The sequence below is a fragment of the Planococcus citri genome, chromosome 4 (assembly GCF_950023065.1).
Source record: "Planococcus citri chromosome 4, ihPlaCitr1.1, whole genome shotgun sequence".
Taxonomy (NCBI): Eukaryota; Metazoa; Arthropoda; class Insecta; order Hemiptera; family Pseudococcidae; genus Planococcus; species Planococcus citri.
The window spans coordinates 12,965,649-12,982,995 of record NC_088680.1 but is presented as its reverse complement, the minus strand read 5'-3'; the positions used below and the strand labels follow the sequence as shown (position 1 = coordinate 12,982,995).

Here is a 17,347-nt window from a genome sequence, read left to right as displayed (position 1 = left end):
TTACCGGTTTTCATGCTGCCTGAAATATCCTTCGGTAAAATAGAAAGCCAATGTCAAAATTTTATTTTTTAATTATTTTTATTTTTTTTGCTCAACTTGATAATTTTGATAAGTTTTTTTGCAATTTTCCATTCCAAAATTTGTTTTAAAAGTTTAATTAATCCAATTTTAAGACATATGTGTTGTTAAAATTGATTATTTCAAGAAACTACATCTCTTCGAAGGCATTTACATCTTCTCCTGCCAAAATGAACTTAGCTCCATTGCTGAGGGAGCTCCCACATCGAGCTCGATTCGTACCGGTGAGTTTTTCTCGACTACTTCATCATTTCATGTTCTTATTTCACTCATTTACTCTTCGTTTCCCCAGCTTTCTCGTAACTATGCCCCAAAGTCCAGACGAATGAAGCCTGCAGAAGAAAAAGATGCTAGTATACCGAAAAACACCCTAGAACAGCACATCTCAGCTCACCGTCAAAAAGGTAACGGATTACCATACGACAGCAAACCATTTAAAATGTATCTAGAAGCCGGAAAAACGTACACTTGGTGTTTATGCGGACAAGGTCACACTCAGGTAACCTCTTCTGCTCTTTAATCACACTTTCAGTCCTCTATTTATACCTCACACTGTGTATTTTACAGCCCTTATGCGACGGTACCCATAAATTCTATCTTTGGGATATAAAACTCCGCCCAGTACGTTTCTCCGTATCCGAATCGAAAGAATACTACCTGTGTTGTTGTAAACAGACGAAAAATCGTCCTTTCTGCGACGGTTCCCATAGATCACCCGATGTCATAGAAGCTTGCAAAAATAAATTCACTTGTACCGGTTAAGGGGTTAATTTTGTACAATATCGTGTACATAGTTAGAAATTAAACAATTTTCGTTATTTTAATAATGTTTATTTTACATTCTATATGATCGTAATAAATTCCATATAAAGGTAGAAATAAATCTCGGCGCGTAATTTCTACAATTTAAAAGCGAAAAACGTTTCATAAACGAAAGCCATTTCTACGTGCTAACACGTATTTTGTAGGCGGCGAAAAGAACAAGATATTATGTAATTGCAAATATCAAAATCACATTCATGCTTAAAATAGAACCTTAAGAATATAGCGATTTATCAAATGCATTTGCTTACAGGGTACATTTTTAAACTCTTCTTCTCGATAATACTACGATTACATAAATGGCTAGTAGTGATGTTGAACATTACTCAATTTGTTGCTTTAACTTCGTACACACCGAAAAAGAGTACTTATGAAATTAGGAACCGGTTTTTTTTCTTTTCTTGTTCTCAACGACAATTCAGCAAAGAAAAAAAAACACGTCTTAAACTTTGATTTGGTAAAAACAAAAAAAAAAAAGTTGTAACAACTGGATCTAAACATATTATAGTATATATATAAGATATAGTTTGATATTTGAGACACTTTTTTTTTCCTTTAAAGTGATAATAGTCTGTAATACTGATCCGTCTTCGACTAATTTTTTCTATCTCTTTACACTGGCACAATCGTACCGATTATTCTACACCAAATATAATACTCATATTTGTAAACGAGAAATTTTTCCAATGGACGAAAAAAAAGAGTGATTTTTCGTCGAGTAATAAAAAAAGTATAACCTCTGATTAACGAGGTACCTTTGGCAAATAATCTAATAGAAGAAAAACCTACACTTATAATACGTAAATACTGACTAAATCATACATAAATGGAGGAAATAAAAACAAAGAAAGAAAGAAAGAAAGGAAAAGTACCAATATTGAAGGGTAACACAAAAACCATGGCTATCGATATCATTCGATAGCTTTTGATAAAAATTCAATAAACCTTTTGCCGTATTGTTCGGGATCGCAGGTCGATATGCCATCCACGTTGCCGCCGTATTTGACGGTTTTGGCTGCTTTGGCAGCTTGTTTTTTAACACCGTAGTGTGTTAGAACGTCTATTAAAGCGATAAAATAGATTTCTTTGACCGGAGCATCTACAAAAAAAAAAAAAAAAGGATTTAAAAAATATAACATGAGTAATTAATCGCTTAATGCTGAATTGGATGGTAGATGATTTGACAAGGGAACCTTTACAACTCGTTGACTCTGATCGAGCTGGAGTTTGATTCCCTTTAGAACCAAATTTTCAGAAACCATCGTCAATTTTTCGATTCTTGGCAATTTTTGAACCTATCGGTACATTAATCTCCCACAAAAAAGGCAAACATAGAGATAAAAATTTGAAACACACAATTCCCCCCCCCCCAAACAACTTTAGGGCCTAAAAAAACTCGAAAATTGACCAAAAAAGTGACAAAATACGAGCTTTGATGTACAAAAAATTACTTAAAACAAAACAGGTTTTAGTTAATTTAAAGTTGGACTCAGTATTTTACAAATTTTTGGGAAAACAAAAACCGAGACTTTGGCCATTTTTGGCAACAAAGTGAGATCTTTTGCAGTTTTTGACAAAAATTCAAATTTTTTGGAAAAAGCAAAATGAAAGAGCTTATTGGCAATTAGGGAGGGGGGAGGAGGAATTGAATCGTTAAAAAAAATTAAGTAAGTTTTTCAAAGTGAAATTTTGTCAATATTTGGCAAAAATCATTTTTGAATATTTTAGCCATTTTTTTGGGCAATAATTGGCAGTAATTTATCCAAAAAAGCGAGATTTTTAGACAATTTTTGAAATAAGTGAAACTTTTGGAATTTTTTTGCAACCAATCAACAATTTTTAGCTATTTAAATAAAAAGAAAATTTTTTTAAAACAATTTTAGCTAAAAGCAGAGTTTTGGCGATTATTGGTAAACAAAATTATTCTTATTTTTTTGGTAATTTATGTTGAAATTGTTCGAATGTAAAAAGGAAAATTTGGGTAATTTTTGGAAAAAAATCAATTTTTCTAAAAAACAAAAAATTTTTATCAATTTTGGAAAAAAAATTATACTTTTTCCAAATTTTTGTCAGAAAACTAAAATTATTTTGAAACTTTAAGATATGAAAGGTAAATGTTGTGGCAATTTTAAACATTGGCCTGAGAATTTTTGGCCATTTCCGGCCAATAAAAGGTGAGATTTTGAAAATGTTTACAAACAGCTTTGAAAGGCAGAGCTTTCTTGGGAATTTTGGCAAAAAGCTACACTTTAAAAAAATTATTGCAAAAAACTAAGAAGCGACAGTGTTTTTTGAACTTTTGCAAAGAAAGGACAATTTTCAGGAATTTTTGGCAAAAAGAGATACTTGGAAAAGAAAAAACTCTCTCCTTATTTTTAATGCTTTAGAGATACTTTTAGCAAATTTTTGCAAAAAGCAAGACTTTTTGAAAATTTTATGCAAAACAATGACAATAATTTTGTACAATTTTTTTTGTTAAAAAAGTGGGACTTTTTTGCAACTTTCTGGAGAAAAGTGGCTCATTTTGACAATTTTAGCAAAAAAGCGATACTTTTAGGTTGCTTTTGAAATAAAAGCTGGACTTTTAAGTAATTGAAAAAAGTGGCAGTTTTTTAAAATTTTTTGGAAAAAAGATAATTTTTAAGAATTTTAGGTAAAAATAAATTTAGCAATTTTTAGCAAACAAGTAAAATTTTTTGGCAATTTTCGTTTTTTTTTTTTTGCAAAAATATGACAATAATTTTTAGTAATTTTTGGCAAAAAAGTGAGACTTGGCAATTTTTGAACGATTTTATGTACATACAACGAGAATTTTTGTAAATATTTTACAAAAAGCTAACTTTTTAGGAATTTTTTACATGAAAATGAAAAGTGCCACTTTTGTGCAGTTTTTGTCGAAAAAGTGAGATTTTCTTGCAATTTTTTGTAGAAAAGGGCTGTTTTTGAGAAATGTAGGAAGAAAGCGAGACTTCGACTATTTTAACAAACTAGAAGTTTTGGTAATTTTTGGAAACAAAGTGAGATTTTTCGCAGTTTTTGACAAAAATTTCAATTTTTTGTAAAAAGCAAAATGAAAGAGCTTATTGGCAATTTCTGGGAAAACAAAAAAAAATTTGAACTGTAAAAAAAGTAGATACGTTTTTCAAAGTAAAATTTAGTCAATATTTGGCAAAAATCATTTTTGAATATTTTAGCCATTTTATTGACAATAATTGGCAGTAATTTTTCCAAAAAAAAGCGAGGTTTTTAGACAATTTTTGAAAAAAAAGTGAAACTTTTGGAATTTTTTTGCAACCAAACAACAATTTTTAGCTGTTTTGATAAAAAGGAAATTTTTTCAACAATTTTAGCTAAAAGCAGAGTTTTGGCAATTATTGGTAAACAAAATGATTCTTATTTTTTGGTAATTCGAGTTGAAATTGTTTGAATATAAAAAAAAGTTTTGGTAATTTTTGGAAAAAAATCAATTTTTATGAATTTAAGCAAAAAAATTATCCTTTTTCCAATTTTTTTCAGAAAACTAAAATTATTTTGAAACTTTGAGGTATGAAAAGTAAATGTTGTGGCAATTTTAAACATTGGAGTGAGATTAGCAAAAAGGCAAAGCTTTTATGTCAGTTTTAGCAAAAAGACGATACTTTTAGGTTGCTTTTGAAAAAAAAAAACTGGACTTTCAAGTAATTGAAAGAATGTGACAGTTTTTAAAATTTTCTGCAAAAAAGATCATTTCTAAGAGTTTTAGATAAAAATAAATTATAGCCTTTTATAGCGAACAGATAAATTATTTTGGCAATTTAAGTTTTTTTTTTATGCAAAAATACGACAATTTTTAGTAATTTTTGGCAAAAAAGTGAGACTTGGCAATTTTTGAACGATTTTGTGTACAGCGAGAATTTTTGCAAAAATTTTGCAAAAAGTTGAACTTTTTGGAAATTTTTCACAAATAAAGAAAAAATGGCACTTTTGCACAATTTTTGTCGAAAAAGGGAGATTTTCTTGCAAGTTCTTGAAGAAAAAAGGCTGTTTTGGAGAAACGTTGGCAGATAGCAAGATTTCGAAAATTTTAGCAAAAATGCAAATTTTGGTAATTTGCAACAAAGCAAGGCTTATGGATTTTGAATAATTTTTGGAAAAAAAGTGAGAAATTTTAGACAAACAAGCGACGATTTTTATCAATATTTTTGAGTAATTTGTTGCAAAACTTGATGATTTTGGATTTTTTTTCTCAATTTGAGATTTTTCAATTTGTAAAAAAAATTCACTTCTCGATTCTTCATCTCGGATAGATCTGAACTCATGGCAGGATTAAATTTTCAGCCGATGAAGTTGATTACAACGCATTCTGGAGCGATTTGAAATTGCTGAAGAAAATCCAACTTTTGCTGGAGGCTCCAGATCGGCTGAAAATTGGTGCCAATTGATTTGAAGGGTCGATTTTGGTAAATATAATCTGTTTCAGATTTTCATCTTCATAATTTCTATTTTTTGGAAAATTAATTGCAGCAATAGGCTACTTCTACTACTTTCAAAAAGTCGTCAAAAATCCAGTTGAAAATTCGCTCCTGAGGTCTGGCTATCTCGATCTTTCAGCTAGCCAAAATTTCAGCTCGATCGGAGTCGACCAATGGTAAAGATTTCGTAGCGAGCAACTTACTATCTGCGCTGGGAATCGCGTAAATATCTAGTTCTGGAATAATATTAGTAATGTCGTATTGCAAGCTGATCTCGCGCATCAATGTGTGCGGTGAATCAGGAGGTGTTGAGCACCACTGCATTCTTTCAGGGTCCTCGCTGTCTTCGTCGTCTTCGCCGATATCGCCGTTGTCTTGAGGTTGTTCGGCGCGCTCTTGTTCGGCTCTATTGCAGTCGTGAATGCCCAGCAACAACGAGTAATCCATCAGGTTCAATTTAGTTAGAAACTACAAGATGGAATGAACGAAAAAAACAACAACAATGAATCAAAAAATATCCAAAGAGGCCAAGTGTTCTTTTTACAGTGTCACTGGAATTTTAAATTTGCATGAAAGGAGAACCCCAGAGGCACTTGAGAGTATTATTATTCCTCAAGTTCACAACTTTTTTTTCCAAACGTGGTGAATCTCTTTTACCAAAACTGATTACATCAGTTTTGAAAGCTTCGAACTCGAGAAACCTCAACAAAAATACAACGTTGAAAGTTAAAAGGCTCGATTCAAAGTTACAGTGACACTATAAATAGACCACGAGGGCGTATTTTTCTACAATTCGAGCGAATTAATTTACTTCGACGTCGTGAGTCAACGTATTCAATAATTTCTCTTTAGCTTCGTCTCCTATATAAATTTTCATGCCTTCTTTAACGAAGTCGTTATCTTTAAAGGTCGGAAGATCTTTTTCTTTCTCACGATCCGACGCTTCTCTGTCGACAGTTGAGCCTTTCAAGTCGAATTTTCTGCAAAACAAACCCACAAAAGCGGAATATTAATTAATTCGAAGTTTTTTGGACACGAGCCATATTATAATTATTATTTTCTACAGCCAATTTCCTTACACCAAGCATAAGCAAAATGGTGACAAATTTGAGCCAAGATTTTCGAAAAAAAAAAAAATGATACCTGTGAGTAGCAAGATGACTACTGAATACGTTACGCATAGCGACTAGATAATATTCGACACCATCGACTGTCAAACGATACATTCCCAAATATTGTGGTAACAATGTTTTTCCGTGTCTTTCAACGATATACTGCAATAATAAAAATAAAAAAAAAGAAAAGTAATCAACTTGAGTGCATCGTAATTGCTATTCTACGTCTGGGTCAGAGACGACGACGAAAGAGGTGAGCAAAACCTATAAATGTTTTTTACTGTCGGGTATAAAAGAATTGAAAACAAGTCGTTAGATAGGTAGGTAGTCGGGTATTTCATTATCAATGTGTTTTCCAAATCAAGGTCAACTTTTCCAACTTTTCAAAGCGTCGGTTTTAGCGATAGATTTGGCGCAACTGGATGTCTAATTATGAGTAATGTGGTTCGTGCTAAACTTCCATTAGTTATCACTCTCACTTACCGGATGGTAATGTTTCAAAAACGAATGCATTCTTTCTACTTCCTCCCGTGTGAGAGATTTAATGATGAATAATTTATCATACGACTGATAAAATTTAGCTCCTGATTTGCCCGGAGAGTCGATTGCGATTGCTTGTGATCTGCGAAACATCACAAATGAATCATCGATTAAAGCGTGAATTACAAATTTCGTACGTAAAACGCTGATTATCAATACCTGGTTAATGATTCTTTGTAATCCAAATCATCGATACCAAATCGTTCACGTAAGTTTCGAAACAACAACGGACAGTATTCTTTGACTTTAAAATGACTCGGCATATTTTCCCTTGGAAAATCATAAAACATTAATGTTTTTTACAACTTGGCAAAATCGATATTTTGATTGAATATTTACCGCAGCGATGAGTAACTTACTTATTAAATAAATGATTGTCCACCTTCACCTTTGAGTAGGCTCGAAAGTCATCAGGTAAAAGCATTACTGGTATCGTTACATGACTTAATTCGTTGATCTGCGAAATAGTAAACATTTAAGATGAAATTTCAACAACAAGGATAGCTTAATATAGAGTAAGACGGAACCGCTACTTACAGTGTGATTTACTCCCCACATGAAAACTGATAACAATGGTTCATTGGCTCGGAATAGTTTGACTTTTTGATGCTTGACTCGAAAATGTTTCTTTTTGAGTTTACTCAGCCCTCCTTGAATACCGGCATTCATTTTAATTCGAGTCGAATTGGAATTGCGAATATAAACGAACCACCGAAGACGCAGTGTAAACACGAACGGGATTAAATTATAGACACCATTGATTCGATAGCACGTATGCACGGTAGAGTTTTATCAGTGTAATTAGTAACGCTAGTTAACTCGAATATTGTTTCGAAAAGGCGGAAAAACATTAAAAATTTACTAGAATTGAAGAAATTGCCCTTTAGCCAAAAATCGCAACATCACACCCATACAAATACAGACACACACACTAAAACACAAACATTATTTTTTTTACCTCCCACTTTGATAAAAAAAATTCAGCAAGGGTTGCCTCGAAGAGGGTTTTTAAATGCGAGTTGCGATGGAATTGAATTTTACTTTCGAGGAAAATTCGCAAATTTAGAAAATATATCGAGATTAGAATTAATTTAATTTGAATAAAAATATTTTGAGGTGATCAAAATTCACATAAAAGTTTATCTTAGAAATAAAATCAAAATTTTGTCAAACTTGTAGTGGAGAAAAAGCTTTGATATTAGCAACACTGAAACTTTGGAATTTCACTTTATTAAATTTTTTTATCCAAGTTCATCCATTTTCGAGTTTTTATGAACAAACAGCTTAATTTTTTATTCAAGTAGAACATTTTTGTTAAAATATTTCAAAATTTCTAATTTGAACTGTAAAAAATTGAAAAACAAAAAACCTGAAAAAAATTTCAAACAATGTTACCAACTGTGAAAAAGTTCGCATTTCATCAGAAATTTCTTCTAGAAAAAAATAAAACAATCATGTGATTGATGTGATTGATTGATAATCCTCTCTGATATTTTGGAAGTGCTCGATTATTTTAGCGAAAAACTTATAATAATTAGTAAAGTTGTTGAAAATTCGTCGTAATTTCAACCGAAGATAAGTTATTGAAGCATAATTCATCATTCGCCATCATGAATTCAGACGTTAGAAGCAGAATATCATTCTTATTCGGTATCATGAGAGTCACATTCCACTGGGGTTTCATTCCAACTATCATTTACTTGGGTAAGTTTTTTGAGAATATATTCGCATTAACGATGAGAGACTTTCTCATAATTATGATTTCTACTTACTTAATCTTGTGTGTAACTCTTAGGTTTCCAAAAAGGAGCTGATCCTGGAATGCCTTCGTTCTCTCTTCTAAGGTAAAGATCATTTTCATTATCGATGATTTATCTGTCTTTATGATTACTTAGTATGTCTTTTGACGTATTGTACTTTGCTCCAGTTCAAAGTAAATAGGTTTATTGTAAAATGAAACGATTTGATTGTCTGTTACAGTTTATTATGGCAGTAGGCATTGTATCTCGTCTCCGCACCATGAGTAGATAGATAATCTGGGTACCTGAGTATTTTATGTTAAAATGTGTGTTATATGAAGTCGATAAAATATAATACCTTTACGTATTATCCAACATTTGTTTTATTTGTGCAATTAATCGAAATTAAATGTACATTGGACGAAATGAAAACAAATAAAAAATGCACGCAAGAATACTGAAAGTTACATAGACAACATGAAGCGATTTCTCTGCGTACATTTTAAGTACTTAGAATTCTAATAACTAGAGGAACACGCATTCGTAATAATGTTTAGTAAATTCGATATTTTTTCAAAATACAATGTAGGCTCAGTTTTTAGAATCATACTGGCGAATTTATCATTCGATCAATAATTACTTAAACTAGTTTTTAAAATACGATAATGGTAGCATGTAACTTGCATGGTTCATAGAGCAAGTTGATGGTTCCGGAGGATTCTTTCAATATGAAAACAATAAATAAATTATAATTAGTCTTAGGATGAGCTGATCTTTGGTATAGTGGAATGAAGACATCAATCCTAAAACAGATACACATCGAATGAATGAGTGTACAGTGAGCTTGAATATCACTTATGTGACACTCCAGTCCAGTCCTTAAATGACGGTCAGGTTAGTTCGAAAGTAAAATTGATTTCGTATAAAAAAGACTTACAACCGTTCTTATATCGGTGTTATTCATTAAAGGTTCTTCGTCATCGAAATCGCATATCTTCATGCTGTTTGTACGACGTTTTCTGAGCAACAACCATACCCAATAGGCTAATATTGCGACTAGTAAGAGTATTCCTAATCTGTAACAAATCGAAAGGAAATTATTATTACAGCTCAAAGCCTGAGAAAGCAATTATAAGAAATGAATAAGTCTAGTTCGGAAACAAGTAATAGAATGAGATTGAAATTACATGACATAAGGGGTGAAAGAAAAATTAGTGCAGCATTCATTTTTTCCACAGCAGTATTGACTACTCGAGCAAATATCCGGAATACAGTATATATCCATCGAAGCTACGATTTGCGAACCACGATATGTTCTTAATCATCCACGAAAATCGTAAAAATTTTCAAATTTATAACAAAAGCACCAAGAAAATTTAGAATACGTCAAAACTGTGCAGAATTTTCAGATTTCGATTTCGATTGTTTTTTTTTATCGCTTTTTCCAAAACTAACATTGACATTGATAAAATACCAATGTTACCAACATGTAACTTGAATTTTGATAAATTTACGATCAGCATAATCCACCTAAAAAACGTATCAATTGCATTCACCTTAAGGTTGATTTTCGCTATTTGTTATTTCAATTCCGTTCCATTCTTGTCAAAGGTCATTGCACATTTTTAAAAATATAAACAATTAAACACACGGCTTGAATGCATGAAAAAATTTCGTTTATCGCCGATTTTAATTGAATAATCTACGTTATTTATAGTGAAAATTCGTGTTTCGAGTGTTTTTAGTGATTATTCGAGTTGAGATGCAACGACGGAACAAACCTCGTCTTACTTTGGATCAGGAATCACGCGTTTTGAACTGAAGCTAGCAACAGCCTCAACTCCATCATGGATATCATCACGAACTAATCAGTTTCTCGTATAACATCTTCATTAGCGGATTATTGCACCGAAAAAACCATCAGGATGTCTCTCACACGCACGCAGCAATTCACCAATGGTTTGAAATCCAAAAACGCCGAGTTTCGAATGAAAACGGCGCGTGATTTGTATCACTTCGTAAGTACACGTTGAGGTGTGCGTAATTGCGTATTATTTAATTGTATGACGTTATCTCAACGCTGGTCATATTTTCAGGTACGAACCGAGCTTCGTGAAATGTCACCCGAAGAACTAGCTGCGTTTTTGGACGATTTTAATCATATAATATTCGAAATGGTATCGAGCAACGATGTAAATGAGAAAAAAGGCGGTATTTTAGCCATAGGTATATCCATATCGTTGAGTAATCTTCGTTCGAAGCGATTTAAATCTAATATTTGTTACATCTTCGTAGTTTGTCTCATCGGTGCTGATGTTGGAAACACCAACAACCGTATCAGCAGATTCGCGTTGTATCTGCGCAATTTGCTTCCATCTAGTGACGTAGGTGTTATGGAACTAGCTGCCAAAACTGTTGGTAAAATAACCCTCACGTCTGGATCGTGTTCCGCTGGTTACGTTGATTTTGAAGTTAAAAGAGCATTCGAATGGCTGAGCGGCGACAGACACGAAGGAAAACGTCACGCTGCTGTTAGTTTCATTTAATGGGATTTCGACGACTATTTCGCCGAATATTTTGTATCACGTTTGCATTTTCAGGTTTTGATTTTGAGAGAGCTGGCTGTCGCTGTACCAACTTATTTTTTTCAACAAGTGCAGCAGTTTTTTGATCATATATTCATCGTTATGCGTGATCCTAAACCTGCCATTAGAGAAACCGGAGCCGAAGCTTTGAGAGCTGCTTTAGTTGTAACTGCTCAGCGAGAAACTGCCAAACAAACTCAAAAGCCTCAATGGTACATTACTTCCTCACTTTCTGAGCTTTTTTCGTCAATTGCGTATTGTATTAATTATTTTATTTGTTGATGTAGGTATAAAAATTGTTACGAAGAAGCTTGCATGGGCTTAGATGAAATGCTGATTCGTGAGAAAGGTATCAACAGAGATGACTATATTCACGGTTCATTGCTCGTTTTGAACGAATTATTCCGCGTTAGTAACGTGCACTGGGAACGATATTACGAAGAGCTGATGCAGAAGTTGGAATTTAATCAAAGTTTATCGTTAGGGGTTGGTAGAGTTTGATGTCACCTTCTTCATTCCTCTCTGGATCGAGCTACTTGTTGATTATGATGATGTTTTTCTCGTTTTACAGGATGCTATAAACGTTCTACCACCGTTAAAATCCCCATTATCGATAAAGAAAAACAAACAACCTGTCATGAGCTCGCTAGGATTTGGTTTATCACTCGGAGGGACTAGTTCCGGAAATCAATTAGGAATGCCTGAGGCAACTTTATTACACGAGAGCTCTGTTTGTCGAGCCTTACTTTCCGAGCACTTCGACGAAGTGTGTAGCAATATTTTATCCCAAAGGATATCGCGTAATATTTACATTCAACAAATTCTACCCAAAATATTACCTCGACTGGCGGCCTTCAATAGAGAAAAATTTATTAAAAAGTTAGTCGCGGATTTTCAAATTTTAAATGCGTTTTTTTCCCTCTTTGAAACTATTAAAATTTTATTTTTCAGTCATTTGAACGCGAGTATGGTGTATTTATTGTCAACTCTGAGAAGTAAAGATCGAGATCGATCCCTGGCATTCACAACTATTGGTTTGATCGCTGTAGCAGTTGAAGAAAATATTAAACCCCATTTACCCAAAATCATGGAAGTGATACGAGCTTCTCTGCCATCGAAGGTAATTTCATTGCTCGTGTGCTTGTGCTCGATACAAAATCGAGTCTTTTTGATTTCATCACGAACAATCCGAAGTAAGTGATTCTAACTACTGGTGAATTCTGCATTCAGGAGGGTTCAACGAAGAAAAGAATGCCTAATTTGGATCCTTCGGTCTTCATCTGCATCACTCTCCTTGGTCACGCAGTCAAAAACGAGATCAAAAACGATGTGAAAGAATTACTCGAGCTTATGCTCTCCACTGGACTCAGTTCATCTCTAACTATCGCCCTGAGGGAACTCGCCACCAATATACCAGCTCTCAAAAAAGATATTTCAGAAGGTACACCCGTCTCAACAAATACGCCTATGCCTATTTGCTCAAACACATTTACTAATCCTCTCCTCCATATTTCTCTCAGGTCTGTTGGGTATGCTGTCAAAGGTGCTAATGAACAAACAATTCAGACACCCAGGAATGCCGGCCAACTATTTACCCTCGTCTTCCAACTCATCAAGCATGAGCACTTCAACTTCCACAGCCGAATCAGACGTTCCTAGCATTGTCCTGGCTCTAAGGACCTTGGGAAGTTTCAATTTTGACGGTAAAGAAAAATTCTAACCTCTTGGAATTCGTTTTGTTTTACTTAAACCAATCGATTAAAAAATAATTTAAAACATGTACCACTCGAGTCTGTCTACGTAAAGAAGAACTTGGCTTTTCGTTTCAATTTTCGTTTCTTGTGAGTGGTTTCGACCTCGATATCTATTTCTTCTTCTGGAGGACTCGTAGTCGTTGTCGGTTTGGTCGTCGTTGTGGTAGGCTTCGGAGTCGTAGTTGTAGGCTTCGTAGTCGTTGTTTTGGGTGTTGTTGCTTTCGGCGTTGAAGGAGTCGTTTGTTGAGGTGTGGTTGGTTTTGTTGTGGTTGTGGTTGGTTTGGTGGTCGTCGTGGTGGTTCGAACGGTTACCGGTTTCAAGCCCTTGTTGCGTTCTTGTTGATCGAGTAACTCTTTCCACCAGTACCAAACTAGACCGGAGAGGACTGCTATAGAGAATAAATTCAGTAGGAAATTCAGCAAGCAGAACCAATAGGTCCACAGGAATGACCAAAATGTGATCATAGTCCAGAAATGTTAATTCTGCGGAACGCGATACGAATTAATTTTGTAAAATTTAAGATGATCGAGGGTATTTTCATTTTACCTGTGACATTTCTTCAAAATCGATGATTTTTTGGCACGTTTTTCCAATTTTTTTTTTCACCGAATTGATCAATTATCGTAGAAAAAATTATCACAAAAAATCAAAAATTTACTTTGGTGGCCAACTGTTTTTTTGATGGATCAAAAAGTGTTGCCATATTTACCAACGAAAAAAAAAAAAAAAAAAAAACCTTTGAAATTTAACCCCAGACTTTCAATTTTGTTTAATATAAATTTGGTGTATTTTTTCAGGACATTCTTTGCTCCAATTCGTCTGTCGATGCGCCGATCACTTCCTGAGCAGCGAACAGCGTCAAGTGAGAATCGAAGCAGTCCACACGTGCAGCAGATTACTTAGATTAGCCATCGAATCATCAACTCATCAACATTCTGAAACTGTAGTAACCACCGTTGCTGATGTTCTAGGAAAGCTGCTGATGGTCGCTATTACCGATACAGGTGATTCATCTTCCCCTTTCCCTCCCCTCCCCTCCCCTCTTTGAGAGCTATTTCTGTTGAAGAATCTTCTTTAACGTAATTTAACGATGGATTTGTTTTAAAGATGCCGAAGTCCGCCTATCAGTTTTCGAATCACTGGATGAAAGCTTCGATCATTATTTAGCTCAATACGAAAATCTCAACGCTTTATTTGTCGGCTTGAACGACGAAAGCTTCGAAATACGAGAAATGTCCTTGTGCGTTGTGGGCAGATTAAGTTACCTGAATCCCGCCTACGTTATGCCTTCGTTGAGAAAAACTTTGATACAAGTGTGTAAATGTACTTTTTTTTGGGGGGTGGTTGGAAAAATTTCAAGATTTAAAACGGTTGAAATTTCAGGTACTGGCTGAATTGGAACATAGTGGAATGGGTCGCAATAAGGAGCAGAGTGCCAGAATGCTTGATCATTTGGCTGTAAACGCTCCTCGTCTGCTGCGTCCGTATATGCAACCGATTTTGAAAATACTTGTACCGAAGCTGAAGGAATTGGAGCCCAATCCCGGCGTGCTGATTAGCGTTTTGACCTGTGTTGGTGATTTAGCTCAAGTAAGTCGTCGGTTTTATATAAAATCATGTAAATTAAGAGAACGACCATAATTTTTCCCTAGCTTGGGTAAAAGAGTCGACGAGGTGGTGTTTTTATTTTATTTTCTGAAAATGCTCGACTCACTTTCGGAATAGTATCGAAATTAGCTAACCCACTTTTCAAAGGTCTAAATTGAATTGTTTGGCTTACTGAAAGAATTTTATGTCACCAAAACTTTGAACTTGAGGCCAAATTTTGAACTATCGATATTTATTCTGACAATAAATTACTCAGAAATCGACTTATGGAAAATTACTCCTGTAAATTCCTGGGTAATTATAATTGTGACGGTAAATTATCGCGTAATTACCTATAATTACAGTAAATTACTGTGTAATTACCAGAAATTCGTTATTTTTGATAAATTACTGGGTAATTACCAAAATTTGTAGGAAATTACTTGGTAATTTCCAAAAATTACCGTAAATTACTTTGCAATTACTAGTAAAAAGTACGGTAAATTTCAAGGTAATTTCTTATAATTACCGTATATTACTGTGTAATTACCAAAAATGATGGTAAATTACTGGGCGATTACCTAAAATTATTGGTTTAATCGTTAATCACCAAAAAATACAGTAAATTACTATGTAATTAGTAAAAAGTACGATGAATTACAAGGTAATAAGGTAATTACCTATAATTGAGAGGGGTTTTGCGATAAGGGCCCTTGTGGTGATATTTCGATTTTTTCAGGAGAGAGAAAACATAGAATTGCTTCGATTTTTTCGATTTTTATTTTTTTTTTTTTTGATTTTCGGGTGCAGTGTTGTCTTGCGCATAGGTTGGATGGGAAATTTTGACGAAATTCGTTCATTATCGCCTGATATCCGTGATTTAGAAAAGGGACCTTGTGGTGAATAGCCGAATTTACACAACGTTACAGACTACCCCGCAAAAAAATACCGAGAAATTCGGATTCGCCATGAAATTTTACTTAGGTAACAACTAACAACAATAAAATAATTTTTCCATCAACCTTTTTCTTTCTTTTTTTTTAAACCAAAAACAAACGAAAAACGTTGTTATTCGATTTCCCAAAAATGTGAGTTTTTGAGTATTCATGTTCAAGTAATTTTTAAAACGAGAAGTTGATGAGATAGGCAAAATCTGATTGCACCATTCGATTTCTCGTGAAAAGGTAAGTCGGAATCGTCAATAAAAAAAAAAAAACATCGAATCACCACAAGGACCCATATCGCGAAACGCCTCTCAATTACAGTAAATTACTGTTTAATTACTAAAAATTCGGAATTTTTGGTAAATTACTGGGTAATTACCAAAATTTGTAGGAAATTGCTTGGTAATTACCAAAAAAAAGTACAGTAAATTACTTTGCAATTACGTACTAAAAAGTACGGTAAATTTCAATGTAATTACCTATAAATACCGTAAATTACTGTTTAATTACCAAAAATCGTGGTAAATTACTGTGTATTTACCAAAAATCAGGGTTGTACAAAAACGTGTTTTTTTTTGTTTTAAAACAGTTTTTTTCTTGTTTAAATTTAAAACTATGTGTTTAAAACGTGTTCAATTCAATTCAAATATTTATTGCAGGTCACAGCTTTCGCTGCATTTACAATGTCATATAAAATATAGGTACTAATACAGATAGGTATCAATAACATGTAGCATACAGGCCATTTTTTCAATGTTACATACATTTATAGAAGGGTTTAAAATGATAAAAATGATTGAAAATGGAATTTAAAAAGAAAAGAAATACATAAATGAAATAAAATAATGAAAATAAATGAATAAAAAAAGCAAAAAGAAAACAAAGAAAACAAGTAAACTTATGCGTTTAGCTGCAGCATTTCTTCAACATCATAGAACGCATATCTCTGTAGCCAATTTTTTAGTTTCTTTTTAAAAAGGTTTTTGGATTGTATATTTTTTAGTTCTTGTGGTATTTTATTATAAATTTTTGAGGCCATGAAATCAATGTTATTTTGCATAATTTTTGTTCTTAAATTTTCACCTATTGCCAAATGTTTGAATCTTGTTTCATATGTGTGAGAAGGTACCTTGAGATTTATTATTCCATTCTTTATCATAATACACAGTTGAAGTATGTACTCACACGGAGCTGGCAGTATGTTGTTTTCAATAAAGACTGGTTTACAGGATTCTCTTGGATGTTTTCGAAACATTATTCTTACAGCTCTTTTTTGTATTAGTAGTACACGTTGGAGTAGACTGGGATTACCACCCCAAAGTGCTATTCCATAGCTCAGATTAGAATGAAATAGGCCAAAATATGCAAGTTTTAAAGTGTGAGAGTGTGTTATTTCACGGAGCTGTCGTATTAAATAGGTATAAGTGGAAAGTTTTTTGATTAAATGGTCCACTTGGTTATTCCATTTTAAGTCAGAGTCTATTAGAACTCCTAGAAATTTAGTTGAATCTATTATTCTGTAACTTTCTGTTATAGAAGAAGGTACCTTACCAAATCCCAAGAAATGTGTTTTATTTAAATTTAGTATCATTTTGTTTGCCGAAAACCAAGCTATCAACCTATTCATAATGCCCTGAACATGATTGCTATCAACACCTTCATCTATTTCTGTTTAAAACATTTTTGTTTTAAACATGTACAACCCTGCCAAAAATTATGGTAAATTACTCG

At 33.4% G+C, this 17,347-nt stretch overlaps 4 protein-coding genes across 5 annotated transcripts in view; 3 read left to right on the top strand and 1 right to left on the bottom strand.

Moving 5' to 3' along the window:
- The first annotated feature begins 78 nt into the window (after positions 1–78).
- LOC135842942 (CDGSH iron-sulfur domain-containing protein 3, mitochondrial) lies at positions 79–905 on the top strand. Its single transcript, XM_065360631.1, has 3 exons — positions 79–302; positions 371–577; positions 646–905. Exons 1-3 carry the CDS (start codon positions 249–251, stop codon positions 838–840), a joined length of 456 nt encoding a protein of 151 aa, XP_065216703.1. The 5' UTR covers positions 79–248; the 3' UTR covers positions 841–905.
- Positions 888–7,947, bottom strand: PIP4K (phosphatidylinositol 5-phosphate 4-kinase). Its single transcript, XM_065360627.1, has 8 exons — positions 7,544–7,947; positions 7,366–7,463; positions 7,166–7,276; positions 6,950–7,088; positions 6,495–6,625; positions 6,163–6,331; positions 5,555–5,819; positions 888–1,999 (listed from the first exon to the last, which is right to left on the bottom strand). Exons 1-8 carry the CDS (start codon positions 7,673–7,675, stop codon positions 1,812–1,814), a joined length of 1,233 nt encoding a protein of 410 aa, XP_065216699.1. The 5' UTR covers positions 7,676–7,947; the 3' UTR covers positions 888–1,811.
- A 629-nt stretch (positions 7,948–8,576) lies between these two features.
- Tom7 (Translocase of outer membrane 7) lies at positions 8,577–9,115 on the top strand. The gene is made up of 3 exons (XM_065360633.1): positions 8,577–8,710; positions 8,802–8,850; positions 8,987–9,115. The coding sequence occupies exons 1-3, from the start codon at positions 8,617–8,619 to the stop codon at positions 9,000–9,002; spliced, it is 159 nt and encodes a 52-aa protein (XP_065216705.1). The 5' UTR covers positions 8,577–8,616; the 3' UTR covers positions 9,003–9,115.
- Positions 9,116–10,391: 1,276 nt separating this feature from the next.
- Tor (serine/threonine-protein kinase Tor) overlaps positions 10,392–17,347 on the top strand; it is a 33,972-nt gene continuing 27,016 nt past the window's right edge. Inside the window, exons 1-12 of one of the 2 annotated variants that reach the window (XM_065360621.1) lie at positions 10,392–10,763; positions 10,842–10,971; positions 11,041–11,276; positions 11,346–11,542; positions 11,618–11,816; positions 11,902–12,209; positions 12,282–12,450; positions 12,561–12,771; positions 12,851–13,033; positions 13,883–14,089; positions 14,193–14,398; positions 14,469–14,675. In XM_065360621.1, coding sequence (XP_065216693.1) covers positions 10,671–10,763; positions 10,842–10,971; positions 11,041–11,276; positions 11,346–11,542; positions 11,618–11,816; positions 11,902–12,209; positions 12,282–12,450; positions 12,561–12,771; positions 12,851–13,033; positions 13,883–14,089; positions 14,193–14,398; positions 14,469–14,675 — 2,346 coding nt within the window. In that variant the 5' untranslated portion in view covers positions 10,392–10,670. Of the gene's footprint in view, positions 10,764–10,841; positions 10,972–11,040; positions 11,277–11,345; positions 11,543–11,617; positions 11,817–11,901; positions 12,451–12,560; positions 12,772–12,850; positions 13,034–13,882; positions 14,090–14,192; positions 14,399–14,468; positions 14,676–17,347 lie in introns of both variants that reach the window. The other variant, XM_065360620.1, reaches the window with a different exon arrangement.